This window comes from Artemia sp. Qi Xiang Cuo, chromosome 16 (genome assembly GCF_049724085.1).
Source record: "Artemia sp. Qi Xiang Cuo chromosome 16, ASM4972408v1, whole genome shotgun sequence".
In the NCBI taxonomy this organism is placed as follows: Eukaryota; Metazoa; Arthropoda; class Branchiopoda; order Anostraca; family Artemiidae; genus Artemia; species Artemia sp. Qi Xiang Cuo.
The window spans coordinates 9,493,059-9,509,250 of NC_142809.1; the positions used below are offsets into that span (position 1 = coordinate 9,493,059).

Genomic DNA, 16,192 nt, shown 5'->3' on the forward strand with positions numbered 1-16,192 from the left:
TTCCTCCTTTCATTCCTCCTTTTAATCTCTCTTTTACTCCTTGGTTTGACTTAGACACTGGAGACACTAAATATTTACAGCTTCCATATTCATCATTTTATTCCTTATATTAATCCTTCTTTTACTCATTTACTCTCTTTCCTCCTTTCATTCCTCCTTTTAATCTCTCTTTTACTCCTTGATTTGACTTGGGCACTGGGGATATTAAAAATTTACAACTTCCATATAAACAACAACGCTATCTAGTTCTCAATTACTCAAAAGTGGATGTCACCAAGAACCATCTACCGGTCCCCCCCCCCTCAAAAAAAGAAAACAGCAGCGTTTCTTCAAGAAAAACTCTGCGTTTTGGCGATAGGTACCACCTCGGTACGGATTCTGATGAATGGTAGCACACGGTGCTATGTACATTACCTTCCTGATTTAGGCATATAACTCACCTGACTCGTTGTGGCATTCAGGTCTTTGTTTTCTGTAGAGTAGGCAGATCGTGTTGTAACCTGTGTTGCAGAGATACGAGGAGTCACTCCTGCCAAGTCCCCCAAATCAGCCTAGAAATAAGAAAAAAATGTATAAATCATGAGAAAGCCTACTTAGCAGCCCTAAACAGCATGCATTTACTTTTCATTATCCCGAGAAATCATGAGTCAAAAACAGAATCAGCTATACTAAGCCCACACATTCCTGAAACGGTCCCTTAAACCGTAAGGACGGTGCAGCATTCAGTACTAAAATAGAACGATGCCTGAAATTGGAGTGAGATATATCAGAATGGCATATAGATTTTGTACATGTACATGAGTTCTAATACCCTTGGGCGGATTACATCAACGCTCACCACATTTTTGAGGTTCTGTTAATGTAATGCTTTCAGCAAGAAAGGTTGAATCAGCTGTGGTAAGTCTATTTCGTAAGTGTTCCTCGGTCTGTAAAGACGATTATGGAAAAATGGTGCAGTGTTCATTACTAAAATGTCTGAAATTGGAATAAGATATATCAGAGCGGCATAAATATTTTATGCCGCGCATGAGTTTAATACCCTTGAATGGTTTACATCAGCCCTGAACACATTTTTGGAGTTTGGTTAATTTAATGTATTCAGCAAGAAAGATTGAATTAGCTGTGGTAAGTCTATTTCGTGAACGTGTTCCTCGGTCTGTAAAGACGATTATGGAAAAATGGTGCAGTGTTCAGTACTAAAATGTCTGAAATTGGAATAAGATATATCAGAGCAGCATAAACATTTTAGGCTTTGCATGGGTTTTGATACCCTTGAATGGTTTATATCAGCTCTTAACACATTTTTGGGGTTTGGTTAATTTAATGTATTCAGCAAGAAAGGTTGAATCGGCTATCGTAAGTCTGCTATTTCGTAAAATGGTTCCTCGGCCTGTAAGGACGATTATGGCAAAATGGTGCAGTGTTCAGTAGTAAAACCATACGATGTCTGAAACCGGAATGGGCCATCTCAGAACAGCATACAGATTTGCCCTTTTGCTTGAGTTTTAATGTCCTTGGATGGTTTACATCAGCCATTACCCCTTATTTTAATACCCTTTCCCCCGTTCCATGTATTTTAATAACCTAAATTTAATCCCTTAATTAATTAACACCCCTTAATTTAATCTTTTCATAAAGAAAAACAGGATTGGAAAACAGCCAGCAATACATTTCACCTAAAAAGTTCAGACACCATATCTTTAACTAATATCTAAGCAAAATTTGGAAAATGTTGGGTTAAAATTTTATCTTCTGTTTAAAATTTTTGAACTAAGATTTAAAATTTAAATTTACGTATAAAATCTGGCACTTCAAATTTTCAAACGAGTCAACATTGAATTAAAAATGAAAAAAAGAAATAATATACCCTAAGCCGATCTGTTTTACGTGATAAAACAAAACAAAAGTAAAACTTGAAAACACGGCGATAGGGAGATAGGGAAATAGTATATAATAGTGTTCTATTCGATTAGTATAGTACAGAGTCTCAAGAGGTGATTTTTTTGCTTGTTTCTTGTTATTTAGGGGAATCCATTGATAAGTGATTTTCTTTTGTAGTTTCGAGAATGGCTGCACAAGCCGTAAGGCGTTTTGGCAATTTTTTTTGTGCTTTTTTTTTTTATAATTTCTCTCTCTTTCTCTCAAGAACGATTAATTGGGAACAAGAGGATTATTATACGAAAAACATGAGAAAAAAGTTATCTAAATTCTAGTCCAGGTATATATCGAAAAAAATACGAGTACTTCTAAGTAACCGCATTTCAGTAAGAAAGTGTAAATACTAAACAAATAACGAATCTAAGCAAAGAGAATCACCATAGCTTAAACAATATCTAAATAAAATTTTTCGATTTCAATGTTTAAGATTTTAACGGAGAATTCTTCTGTCGGAGGTGACATTTTAGAGGAAGAACATACGTAGACGGGGAAGTGAAGGAGGGGGGATTCCCTATCAAAATTTTAATCTTCTATGATTATTCCTGTAATTCCTAAGATTTTTCAAATAATTTGTCTAATTTTGTTAGATTTTTTGAATAGGATTTCAAGTTGTTTTTTATAGCCCCTTTAAACATCGCCTTCTTCTTAATAGCCCCTTCTTCTTCAGATTCTTCTTGATAGCCCCTTTAAACATCAAGACAACTACGATTTATTGAACATTTCTTTTATTTTTCGCATAATTGGTTCATTTGTCTCTTTTGTTTAATCCCTCCCTCACATTATGAATCCTTTACGTTAAATTCCTTCGTACGTAAATTCCTCATGGATATAACAAAAAAATCGAAAATCTAATAGCTGGTAGCGACGAAATTTGATACTGCCATAATTTCCCGCTACGCCGTAAAAATGGCCTAGATCGCTTTAAGGCCAAAACTGGTATAAAACTTCAGTTTCAATGCAAAAACGTGCTAAATCTAAGCTGCAGGCTAGCTTGGAAAAAAAAAGAACAAGTTTAGTCCTGATTTCTTGCGAAAATAAGCTAATTCCTGGTTCGGTGATATCACGAGCCACGTCCTGGCTCGCTTTAAAAATGAGCTAGGCCTTGAGTTGGCAAAATAAAAAACAAGCCAAGTCCTGAGTAAGTATAAAAACCAGGCAAGTCCTGACTGAGTACCATTTTTGAAATTTTAATAGAATTTTGAATTAGAATCCAAACTCTAATCGAAGGATCTATCGAAAGAAAGTTGTTCTAGACAAGCGTGTTTCAGCAAGAACGTATAAATACTAGACAAATAATGATTCTAAGCAAGTATAATGTCGCAATAAATAAGTTGCTGCGGAAAACAAAAAAGAGTATTTCAAAAATAAGTTGCAAGAAAATCAAAAAAATCCTGCTAAAACTTGGGACACCATAAGGTCAGTTATTGGAGGACAAAAAGTTGTTCTGTCCGCAGGCAATGGAAATCGTGAAACACCAGATTTAGTAGACGATTTGGCCCAACATTTTTCGGAAGTAGGTGAGAGGGTGAAGTCGTCCACAGGAAGTAACCCGTGATGGGACTTTCGAGCAACATCTACCCTCGCCAAGTGATACTAGTCTTCGCCTTCGGCCGACTTCTATGTATGAGGTGAATGAAATGGTGACATGCGAAATGCAGCAGCGGCAGCAGATTTTCTCTCATTAAATGTAACAAGTCTTATCTTACCTGGGATTCTTCCAGATTTTGTGTCCTTAATAAATGGTTGTCTCAAAGAACAGGAATTCTCTGGTCATTTTAAGGAAGCCAGAGTTGTACCTTTGCATGAAGGTGGTGACCGAAGTGATTTCAACAATCATAGACCGAGTTCACTTCTACCGATTTTATCGCGGATTTTTGAAAAGGTAATATAATTAGAATAAATAAATTTCTGGAAAAAAAATTTCTTTTACAAAAACCAATTTGGATTTAGGAAAGGTTTTCCAACGGAGCATGCTAAACAGTTTCTGACAACAACAAAAAATGATGCACTTGACGACAAGCTTAAAGTTGCAACTATATTTTTAGATTTCCTCAAGGCACTTGATACCGCAGACCATGAGTTCTGTTGAAGAAACTGGAAAATGCTAGAATCAGAGGAAACGCCCTAAAGATCCTTGCTTCGTTTTTGAGGAGACGATCACTATATGTACGAGTGAACAGGTTGAGTCGGGAGATTTTCCATTAAATTACGGAGTACCCCAAGGCTCCCTTCTTGGCCCCTTGCTGTTCGCGATTTATATAAATGATTTTCATTGCACGCTTTCTGAGTTGGTGACGGATTTGAGTGAAGAGACTGCAAATTCGAAACCAAGAAAGTCCCTTGTTCTTTTTGCTGACGACACCAACCATTCAGTTATGGAACTCACTGAGAGTCAAGTTTTGTTCTTAATAAAGGAAGATATGATCCGCATAGAGAGATGGATGAGACTTATCAAGCTCAAAACTAATTACAACAAGTCTATCTTTATTGTTTTTGGGAGATCGGCAAACCCGTGGCTGAAAGAACTTGATATTAGTGAATCGGTCATATCACGAAGAAAAGTTGTGAAATATTTAGGCATTCTTATTGATGAAACAATGTATTTTCAAAACATATTCAGTGCATATCCTCGAAGATTGCAAGAAATGTAGGATTGTTAAGAAAACTGAAATAGTAGTTTCCTCAGAAAGTGTTACGGCTGCTTTATTTTTCACTAATCCAGCCTTATCTATTGTATCGTTGTTCGATATGGTCTAATACATTTTCGACATATCTTAAGAAGTTGCGGTCATTACAAAACCAAGCGATGACAGTGATATATGCGATTGAGAGCCGAACTTCTATAAGATCCATCTATTCTCGCGTCCAAATTCTGCCGTTCTCTGGATTGAGTAAGTTTTATAAGGTTTTGTTTATGCTTGATATTATTAATCATATTGTTCAGTTTGCTTTTGGAATATGTTTTCTACTGCAGCAGAGCTTCACAGTTATGGAACTAGACAGGTAAGCCAATTTAGGAGACAACTGAGGGTGTCGAAAAGGCCGGCATTTTCAAGTCGGCATGCTCTTCCAGCGCTGTGGAATAGGTTGCCTTCTTTGTTGAAAAATGAGTTAGATAGGACTGATTTCAGTTGCCAGTTGAGCAGTCATTGCCTGTATGAGTACGAGTTTTCTTTTTCTCAAGCAGAATTATAATACTGTGTTGATATGTTGGTCGATGGAAGGTGTGGTAACCCGATGCATATTTGTCATGTAGAGTATTCCAGGAGTAGCCATAGGAGTAGGAGTTGGAGTAGCCCAGAATACTGGGCTTCGGGCTTTTTTGTATATATTAGTTATATAATAAAGATCTCCATTGTTATTATTATTAAGCAAAGAGAATCACCAAGTTCGAAGTACGAGAAGCAAATAATGTATATAATGTAATAATGTATAAAATTTAAAAATGTAATTATCAAGTCCAGAGACATATCATTGAGTAAATACATATGAAAAAAAAATAGTTCATGATCATGCCTGCATTCGCGGGGGAATTTCCCTGAGCTGTTCAAAAGGTCAACCGTCCCTAAACAAAAAGGAAACGAACCTATTTCTTTCTTTTTTTCTTCTTTTTTTGATGGCCTTCCTCTTCTCAAATGATCGAATCAATATCGTAAAAATATTACGTCGATCCACAAGTAATTTTCATTCTTGGAACTTGTTAAAATTCAAATTTTTTCATCTATCTTACGATCGAAAAGATATCTAAGTCCTGTATATTCTGAAAGTTCTAGAATCCGTTCAAAAAGAAAAGGAAAGAAGAATTTTTTATACTTTGTGAATATTCCCATATTCTGCGAAGATCCATCTTCATGTTGTTCTGTGAGGTAGCATATTCTGTGAACTAAGAGCGAACACTCATAAATATTAACAGAGTCCATTGCATGTACTTGTTCTAATCCATATTCATGCTATTACGTGAAAGAACATTCTATAAAAGAACATATTCTGTGAAATAAGCTATAAAATTCGCAGCTGAAGGCTAAAATACAGAGATTGAAAAGGAGGAGAGTGGGAAGGAGAGAGGGAGGAGAGGAGCAGAGAGAGAAGAAAGGAAAAGAGAGGATAGAGAGAGAGAAAGAGAAAGAGAAAGAGAGAGAGAGAGAGAGAGAGAGAGAGAGAGAGACTGTGATTAGGAAAAAACAGGAGAGAAACAAGAAAAGGAACGAGAGAAAGGAAAAAAAAGAAAAAGAAAGAAGTGGTCACCTTATTTGAGCTTTGGTTCACAGTTACAGCCCTCGAGCCACCGGGAGTCAGATCTTCAACTTTCTCTTCCACGTCATGAACAACGCCATCTGAATCTTTGCGTAGTCGCTGCTTTGTGGTTGTTTTTACAATTTTCGGCGCAATTCCTGCTGGTACTATTCTACCATGAGTCGTACCATAGCTACTCACCATGTCGTTTGACTAAAAGAAACAGAATTGCGTGGTAAGCGAAAAAGACCTTGTAGTATTTACGTCTGACCTTGTTGATTAAGATAAAAATCATTCCTCACTTAAAAATGATCAAAGATTACCAGAAAAATTAGACAAATATTAAAAATGCTGCCAAATACCAAGCACAAAAGTTTTATCTCAACTTCTTGCTTAAGTTTTTCGATGGATTACATTACCTTCCTAAGCCAAAAAAGCAGTACCTAACGAAACACCAATTTTTTCGAATAGATTTTTGCGAATACATTTGAATGGATTCTTCTGCTGAAACCGCTCAATAATATATACATCACCATACCTTTTGTATGATGTTTTATTTTTTGTATCGTGCGTTATAGAGTTTGTTATTATGTGTTTAGCTGTTTTTTTGGTATTAATTTAAACTTTTTGCCTGATTGTTTTTTTATTGATATTTTTGTCTTTATTTTTACTATTTTCTTTACTTACTTTTTTTAAATGAATCCAAATTTTATGATGCTTGCTGGTGAGAGACACTTGCTTGTGAAAACGAAACTTTGTCAAACTTCAATCCTGCCGTAAAGAAAAGAAAAAAATATTTTTTTATTTAAAAAACTGGATGGACTGCACTTTCTCCCAGCTTATTAAGAGCGTACACGTTAAAACTGGCTTTTCCACAAAAAATATAGTATGTTCATGGCAACATATTTTGAATTTATAAAACATTGACACTCAAAGAAGAAAATTCACTCGGTCAAGCCATTAAGTACCATAGTAAGGCTCAACATCACTTCGCCTCAGTTCAACCTGACTAACCATTAATCCTATGTTGAAAATATCCGTAGTTTTCGAGCCAATCTTGAATAATTCAGGGTAAAAAACGATCAAAATGAGGGTTAATCTAGGAATTTGGTATGCTGGCGTAAACGCAGCAAACCCGTAATTAATAAACATGGACGTTTTACCTTGAAAAATGCTGAGTCTGTCCTGCACATGAAATGCGAGGTTTATTAAAAATAAACCTCAAACACAAAACCAAAAAATCATTAGGGCATATAATAACATTTCTGGGCTACTAACATATCTGGGCCCTATGCATCTGCGAACCCCGGACCCCCATATATATCTTACAGGTAAGCTTGGAATATGTATATTTGTTTTCACATCAACTGCTGCTGACCGGACTAAAACGGAAAACTGAAAAAAAAAAGAAACAAATTTACAACAGAATAAAAATATACCCGAATAACCATAAAGCCATAGACAAACAGAGGGACTGCTTAAAACAAATCTTTTGACTCAAAACTTTTCGGTCTTTTTATTGGCTCAAAATCTCATACAGAACTTTTGATTCGTTTTGTTACAAATTTTTGTCGCAAGTGACATCCAAAGGCTTAACTGCTGAATCCTATGACTAAAAGTAATAAAAAGGTAAAATGCTAGACGAAGGGGTTTGTGCTACGTTAGAAAATAGTTGAATCAGGAGAATGAAACTTTTAGGAATGAATTGAGAACCTAAATTATACCATGAGAAGGTGTTTGTAGCATCCTGTCTCTTCCCCTTCCCTATTTCTAGGTCTTAGTATTCTTCTAGAGCTTTTTCTACTTGTTCGTCGAACAATTTGCTAAAATTTTAGATGATGAGCTTTTGTCTATCTCAGAAAGAAGTTGAGTTAGGAGAACGAAACTTTCAGGAATGAATTCAGAGCCTGAATTATGCCCTGAGAAGAAAGTTGTAGTCTCTTGGCTAAGTCTTTTCGATTATTTCTATGTCTTAAAAGATTGTATGGAAAACAGGTCTATATACATCTTAACTTTGTAAAAAATTCCTGAATTATGGCTTGAGTCTGTTCTTCTTTAGACTTTAGGTTTAGAAAGCACAATTCAGTCTTTTCTGAACAACAATTCAATCCCGTACATGGTTGTTCAGAAAATGAACTGTGTGATGCTTTGCAATATTAGTGTCTATTTGCTGTTCTGCTTGCAAATATTTGTGCATTTCTTATTTGATACTTTATTTTTTGTATGTTGCTGTCTTTCCTTTTATGTCTTTCCTTTTATGACATTATGTCTTTTTAGTGGGAAATAAAGCTAATTCATTCAATTCCAATTAATCAAGTATGAGTCTATACCATTTTGAGAATTCTTTTTTTAATTTGAAAGCTTTGCCAAATTTTTTAAAACCATATATAGAACAGGATTTAGCAAAGCTATGAGAGTCAAAAGCTTTTCTTGAGCCTCATTTTTGCTAAACGTCATTTTCTGAAAGTTTTATTTGTAACACAAAGTTTGTCTCAGTTCGTCAAAGGTCAGTGCCCTTTAAATACATTCTAAGACCACACTGGCTATACATGACGTATAAAACCAAGAGAGAAAAGGATATAATAAATGATATATATATATATATATATATATATATATATATATATATATATATATATATATATATATATATATATATATATATATATATATATATATATATATCATAAAAATCAAATACGTGAGAAAACGAGGATTCTGTCAGCCATTGGCAAAATATGAAGACGAAGAACAAGCAAAATTTCGACAAGGACTTCCACCAAGTCGTCCTCAGTGCTCAGAAAAAAAAAAAAAAAAAAAAAAAATGTAACCTTTCGAAGTGAACTTGACAAGATGAGAAAAGACACCTAAATATAGAAAAGATACTTAGTATCTTTTCTCCTCTTATCAAGTTCATTTCGAAACGTTAGATTTTTTTTTTTTTTTTTTTTTTTTTTTTTAGCACTGAAAACGACTTGGCGGAGGTCCTTGTCGAAATATCTGCTTGTTCTTCGTCTTCATATTTTGCCACTGGCTGACAAAAATCCTCGTTTTCTTACCTATTTGATTTCATTTTTTCATTTATTATATCCTTCCCTATCTTGGTTTCATACATCAGTGCCCTTTAGGCGGGGAGGGGGGAGGTGAAGGTAGGCAATTTAGATTACCTTCCCAGAGCATGATTTAGGATCCAGATATATTCCTGAAATCCTTAATCACCTAGCTTAACCACTTGCTGTGACAGCAAAAAAAAGCCCTCGTCTAGAATATTACCAATAAAATGAACACTGAAGTTCCATCTAAATTCCATTTTTAGTTAAAAAATACTAACAATAAGTTCAAAGCAACTTCTATACGACCAATATTACAGCCTAACAGTTGAGCTTAGTTGCAATGAATTGCAGTTGAGCTTAAGTGCAGCTTAAGTTCGGTTGCTGCATAAAATAGTTTACTGGCTTGAGCTTAAGTGCAGAGATCTTAGTTGCAGCGAAGCAACGATTGTTAAAGTATATTCTCCGCAGATTATTTTTCATGCAAGTAGCAACATTATGTTTATATTTACTTATATAAAAATAATTTACCATAGCACTTGTGTCCAAGCTGGTATTTGACATAATTTCTTCAGTTCTTGGTTGACTACTTTCCTCATATTCATCAACATCAGAAATCGAGCTGCTCGTCACCTGTGTGGAATCAACGCTATCATCCCTTTGGAAGACGTCTGGCTTGTTGCGATCTCCACCTAATACCTTCTGCTCAACAGACCTTACATTGTATTCAACAGATCTGTCATTATCTGAGAGGGGGCTTTGGGTTCGTGTTGCTAGCTCCGCAACTTTGAAGCCTTCACCAGGAGCATAGTTGAAAGCAACACCTGTAGTTACTTTTCCTGATCCAGTAGGGGATGAAACTCTTTCTGCGCTTGCGCGACTACCTCTGCCATCTTTGTAGTTAAAGCCAACTGAGTGAGGGTCGTATGGGCGTTTTCCAGTTGGACTTGTTTCTTCATAGGTGTAGGGACGGGTAAAGCCAGCTTTCTCGCTTGAATTGCTCAGCGGTTCGGGAGAGGAGGTAGTCTTAACTGTAGCAGGAGGAGTTTTGCCTCCAGAAGCAAGTCCACGGATTCTCTGCAAAAGTAAAATAAAAATACAAAAACTTAAAAAAACACGTTTTAAAAGGACTTTTGCGAGAATAGTTAAAGCGGCAAAAAGAAGTCCCAACAAACTTTGAAAACTTATATAAACCTGTTTATTAATTTAATTTAATATTTCTTTTTACCTCATTTAAGTAATTTCTATGCTTATCTAATGGTGATGCAATGTTTATTTTAATGTATATGCTGATTATCTTGACAAGTGCTTGTATGTTTTGGGGCTATTTCTTGACTTTCCAAAGCCATTTGATATGGTCGACCACTCTGCTCTTTCGTCTAAACCATCTTTATTTGGAATGCGTGGAGTCCCACTAGAATTTTATGGTCTTACCTCTCAGGGAGATATCAGCACCTTTCGATAAAAGGTATTTTTCCCTCTACTGTGCCTATATTGAAAGGTGTCCCACAGGGCTCTGCTTGGGCCACTTTTGTTTTTAATTTATATTAATGATCTTGTTGATGGTCTTCATTCCCACGCGCACCCTGTTCATTTTGCTGAATACAGTAACTTTTTCACTGCTGCAGTGGACCTGCCATCTGCCACTTCTGTAGCTCAAGGTCTTCTTGATAAAGTAAAGAATTGGTGCTGGTCCAATGGTATGGTTCTTAACAGCCGGAAGATTGCTATTGTACATATCAGGACCCCTTATCGTTCGACAGATGTACAGGAGACAATCATCCTGACTTATGGGAATGACATTATACCGCAAGCTACTTTGGTGAAATTTCTTTGTGTGTATCTTGACCGTTTTCTTTGTTTTAAACCCCATATAACCCACGCCCGTTCCATCATCCTCCGCCAGTCTTCAATATTGCACCGGGTTAACTAATTTCTTCCCCCAGATATTATTATTTCTTTTTACTATTCTTTACTAAGCAGCTACTGAATCCCAATCCAAGCTGATTTCCATCTTTTCATCTTATTCAGTCAGTTTCCTAATTCCTGGCCAAGTAATATAAAAGAATATAATTCAAGTTCTAGATTTAAACGCTATATGCCAAAAGCAATATTAAATTATTATTTTCTTTCATTGTCCTCTTTTACTTGTCTTTATTTTCTCTTTTTTTTTTCACATTTACGACAATTGTGTTGCATTAGTCCATGCATGTACTATTTTCAAAGGTTTATTACTAACTCCGAATAATTATCAATTGTTTTTAGTATATTTACTGTTATTGCATAGTAAATACACAACAAATGCGAATGATTGGAATGACAATGCTAACTAAGGGTAGATAGAATTCGAACACCGAACTTGAACCTCTCCCTTTTCAATCAAATCCAACCCCAACTACCCAGCTTCCATTTTCCTTAAAACTTAAAAAAAAAATAATAACAAACTGAAAGGCACTTTATTTTTTTTCTCTAAGTTCATTTTCAATGTTATTGCCACGTTTCGTAGACAGAATTCGAACACCCTCGACCTTGAACCACCCCCTTTTCAATAAAATCCAACCCCAACTACCCAGCTTCCATTTTCCTTAAAACTTAAAAAAAAAAAATAACAAACTGAAAGGCACTTTATGTTTTTTCTCTAAGTTCATTTTCAATGTTATTGCCACGTTTCGTAGACAGAATTCGAACACCCTCGACCTTGAACCACCCCCTTTTCAATCAAATCCAACCCCAACTACCCAGCTTCCATTTTCCTTAAAACTTAAAAAAAAAATAATAACAAACTGAAGGGCACTTTATTTTTTTTCTCTAAGTTCATTTTCAATGTTATAGACACGTTTCGTAGACAGAATTCGAACACCCTCGACCTTGAACCACCCCCTTTTTAATTAAATCCAACCCCAACTACCCAGCTTCCATTTTCCTTAAAACTTAAAAAAAAAAAATAACAAACTGAAAGGCACTTTATGTTTTTTCTCTAAGTTCATTTTCAATGTTATTGCCATGTTTCGTAGACAGAATTCGAACACCCTCGACCTTGAACCACCCCCTTTTCAATTAAATCCAACCCCAACTACCCAGCTTCCATTTTCCTTAAAACTTAAAAAAAAAAAATAACAAACTGAAAGGCACTTTATGTTTTTTCTCTAAGTTCATTTTCAATGTTATTGCCATGTTTCGTAGATAGAATTCGAACACCCTCGACCTTGAACCACCCCCTTTTCAATCAAATCCAACCCCAACTACCCAGCTTCCATTTTCCTTAAAACTAAAAAAAAAATAATAACAAACTGAAAGGTACTTTATGTTTTTTCTCTAAGTTCATTTTCAATGTTATTCCCATGTTTCGTAGATAGAATTCAAACACCCTCGACCTTGAACCACCCCCTTTTCAATTAAATCAATTAAATCTTACCCCAACTACCCAGCTTCCATTTTCCTTTAATATAATTTTATTTAAAACTTAAAAAAAAAAATAACTAACTGAAAGGCACTTTGTTTTTTCTCCAAGTTCAGTTTAAATTTTTTGTTGCATAATTTAAAATGTCATACATTTTATCATACGATTACACATTATTACTAAAGATAATTGCTTTCGACAAAAAAATATAAAGGCTAGTAAAAACCACTTTTATACATTTTTTAAAATTCATTTCTAATAGGATATTCTTATTATTAAAGTTTTTTTCTCCACTATCTTATTTAAAATAGTACACCTGTTTTTTTCTATATTTTCATTTGTATAATTTGTGATTGTTAGAATCAGTTAAATTGAAACTTACACAACCATATATATCATAGAAAATTAGGAAAAATTGAGAATTAAATTTTTTATATAAAAAAGCGCCAAATTAAAAAAAAAAGAAACATGGATGAAAAATCAGCAAAAAACAAAATTGAAACATATGAGACCAAACCGATTAAAAATATATAGCTTTCCTTTGAAGGTCTTTGAGAATCAGCAGATGTTTGAATTTTCATGGACGAAAAGCGTTCTGAACTTTATTAATTAACTAATTAGTTTTAACTAATTAGTTTTACTTATTTATTAGTGCGGTTCAACGGGAAACTGACGAAAATGTAATTCTGCCCTAGAACCTCCATAATTTTGAAATAATCCAAAGAAAACCGTGAAAATTTCAGAAAACAGTGTCTCCAGGTTTAAATATACCTAATGTTGGGGTTCCACCCCTATTTCTTTTCCTTTCAGATAAATGACCTGTTTTCGTTCTAATTACATTTGTTTAGATTTGCCTATTGTATAATTTGCAATGACAATTTAAAAGTCTCGTTGCTAAGCTATAGTCGTGTTGCAATAATTAAGCTTTGAACTAAATTCCATTTTTTACTTCCTGGTTTGAGTCATTGAATAATAAAGTTAAGTAGAATTGGTTTTGAATGGGGATTGAGAGGATTGGCTGGGCTAAGTGAAGGTCCAACCCTATGAACAGTGCTGTAAAGATTATTATTTTTGAATTAGTCTACTTTGAGACCCCATATAGGGAGTCTGTAATGGGGATTTTTACATGTGTTTATTGTGACCCTTTGGAAGAATACAAGTAAGATAGTTTCTACGAACTGTCTACTAATTTTCCCGGAACCCAGACAGAATAGAAACGGAGTTACGAGATACTGTCATTAATTATGGACAGTGGGGGTTGTTACCTCTAAGAAGAGAGTTAGAGATTTTCTAGTCATAACCCAAGGAGGGTACATTTGGCTTTAAAAAGTGGCAATTTGATCACTTGATCGCGTTATCATACCCTGGAACAGGGTATACTGTAAATAGGGTAGTACCAAACCCAATATTTGCAGAACCGGTGTGGTAGTCACGGGCATCACATTATAATTTCGGGCCGGGGCTTTCCCCTTCAATAAGTGGTGACACCCGTATATTACCACGCCAGTGGCGTTGTAGCTTACCACTATAATACCAGTGGCGTTGTGGCCTACCGGTATAACACTGGTAACTAAATACCACGAACACCTAAAATCGGTTCAAGGGGCAAAAGTGATTTTGTTTTGATTTCATTGGTACTTTAAAACATTGATAAATTAATCAGAAAGCAGGACTATACAAACACAATTACAAAATACGAAAACTAGCAAAAAAGGGGAGGAAAACAAGGTGGCCTAACTATAAAAGCCCGCAAATCTATTCGGGCTAAACAAGTAACACTAGATCATAGCATTAAAAATTAATACCATTCCCGGGGAGGATTCAAGCGTTTCTGTAGTGACTAGTGGAAGATTGGCTGGTTTCTTTGGTTCTTCCTTCTCCTTCTTCTTAAACTTGGCCATAAAATCCATTGGAGGAAGAACGGCAACGCCACCTATCGGCTTCTAATAGAAGAAAAGAACAATTAATAGCAAGAAAAACAGGCTTTTTTCTTATCTCTCATTTTCTTTTTGTAAATATTTCTTCAAAACTATACTTTAGATTTATTTTCTTGATATAATAATGACTTTGTACCGAAGGAAAGGTTAGAGAATCAGAATTGCTGTTAATTTTACTTTACTCAATTTTTCTTATCAGAAATGTGTGTAGCCTAAGAGGGGGGGGGTTTCTTCGAAGAATCAGCAACGATGCTTTCAAATAAACAGTCTTCTTATTATCGAAGTATCTTATTTAGGAGGGGGGAGAAGAAACAAAGTTTTTCAAAAGAGCAGTTCAAGACAATAGTTCTTCGGAATTAAGTTATACTTTAGGAATTATTTTTTCAATATAATAACTACTTTGTACCGAAGCAAACACTAGAAAATCAACACTACTGTTAATTTTTCATTTATATGACTTAATATTTTTTGTAAGATTTTTATCAGAAACCTGTATACGAAGAGGAGGATATATTCAAAGACTAGACCAATAATGTTTTCCCAACAGATAGCTTTTTTTAGTTGATTGTTGCTGAGTTTGATTAGAAAAGTTTTCCTGGAAGGCAACCATATAAATAGGATCTTGTTTGAGGTAGGAGGAAGGATAGGGTATATTTGAAATAGGGACGAAGGGGGACAAATTTCGGTCAAAACAGCAAAAAAGGGGAAGGCAAATTACAGGAGAAAAGGTCTTGGATTGTGGGAAGTTTTTCTTTTTTTTTTTTTTTTTACAATTAGATAGATAACACACAAATATTATGAGTTCATATATTGGCACTGAGAAATAAAAAAAACTATTGGTTCCACTTTTTTCCCTTTTCATTCCACTTTTTCACCTATTTCCTTTATTTTATTATTTTCTTTATTCAATTATTCTCTATTACTTTTTATCCCTTTTCACTGTTTTCATTCGACTATTGGTTTCCCTTTTTTCAAATAAATTCTTTCTAAATGTAAAAAAAAACAATACAAAAAAAAAAAATAAACACAAAAGAAAAAAGATTAGAAATGGAAAACGTAGAATAAAAAAGCGGCAAGAAAACAAGAAAGAACCAAAGAAATATGCAAGAGACCCACGCTTACCCTTAAGCAGGGAAATAGATTGTAATGCACAAACCTTAAGACTAAGTAGCAAAACTGCCACGTGAAACTTTGACGAGTTTACTCGAACAAACACCCATTTTCAGAGTCAATTATAGCCTAGTTTAATAGTTTTATAACAGCCAATCAGAACTAAAATAAACAAAAATAATAGATATAAACTGCAATTACGTGATAGCAAAAAAGGTCACTTATTTAATTATGATCCAATTACTCAAGAAAGGTATCGTTTAAAAACTAGAAAAAAAATTAAAAAGGAAAGAGATTACATAATCAATTATAAAATCATAGAACTTCTCTTCAAAAAACTTTATAAAATTAAAAATTTAATCTAAAAATTCCAACATTTTAAATTCTTATAAAATCAATAAATAAAACTATTTTTTTATAAAATTGAATGATTACCGCTTATAAAATTCTAAAGCCTAGTATAAAAATATTAAACTAATATGAATCCTTAGTAAGTAAATTCAATTTCGATTAGTAAAATCAGA

General features: G+C 34.5%; 2 protein-coding genes across 4 annotated transcripts in view; one reads left to right on the forward strand and one right to left on the reverse strand.

The window, feature by feature from the left end:
- Positions 1–16,192, forward strand: part of LOC148942547 (trypsin-1-like) — a 413,175-nt gene that overhangs the window by 93,874 nt on the left and 303,109 nt on the right. The window lies entirely within an intron of this gene.
- Positions 1–16,192, reverse strand: part of LOC148942548 (uncharacterized) — a 157,857-nt gene that overhangs the window by 29,501 nt on the left and 112,164 nt on the right. For all 3 annotated transcript variants that reach the window (XM_089102520.1, XM_089102518.1, XM_089102519.1), the window contains exons 11-14: positions 14,427–14,564; positions 9,753–10,298; positions 6,184–6,384; positions 441–551 (exon numbers count right to left, since the gene is read on the reverse strand). In XM_089102520.1, coding sequence (XP_088958646.1) covers positions 441–551; positions 6,184–6,384; positions 9,753–10,298; positions 14,427–14,564 — 996 coding nt within the window. The remainder of the gene's footprint in view (positions 1–440; positions 552–6,183; positions 6,385–9,752; positions 10,299–14,426; positions 14,565–16,192) is intronic.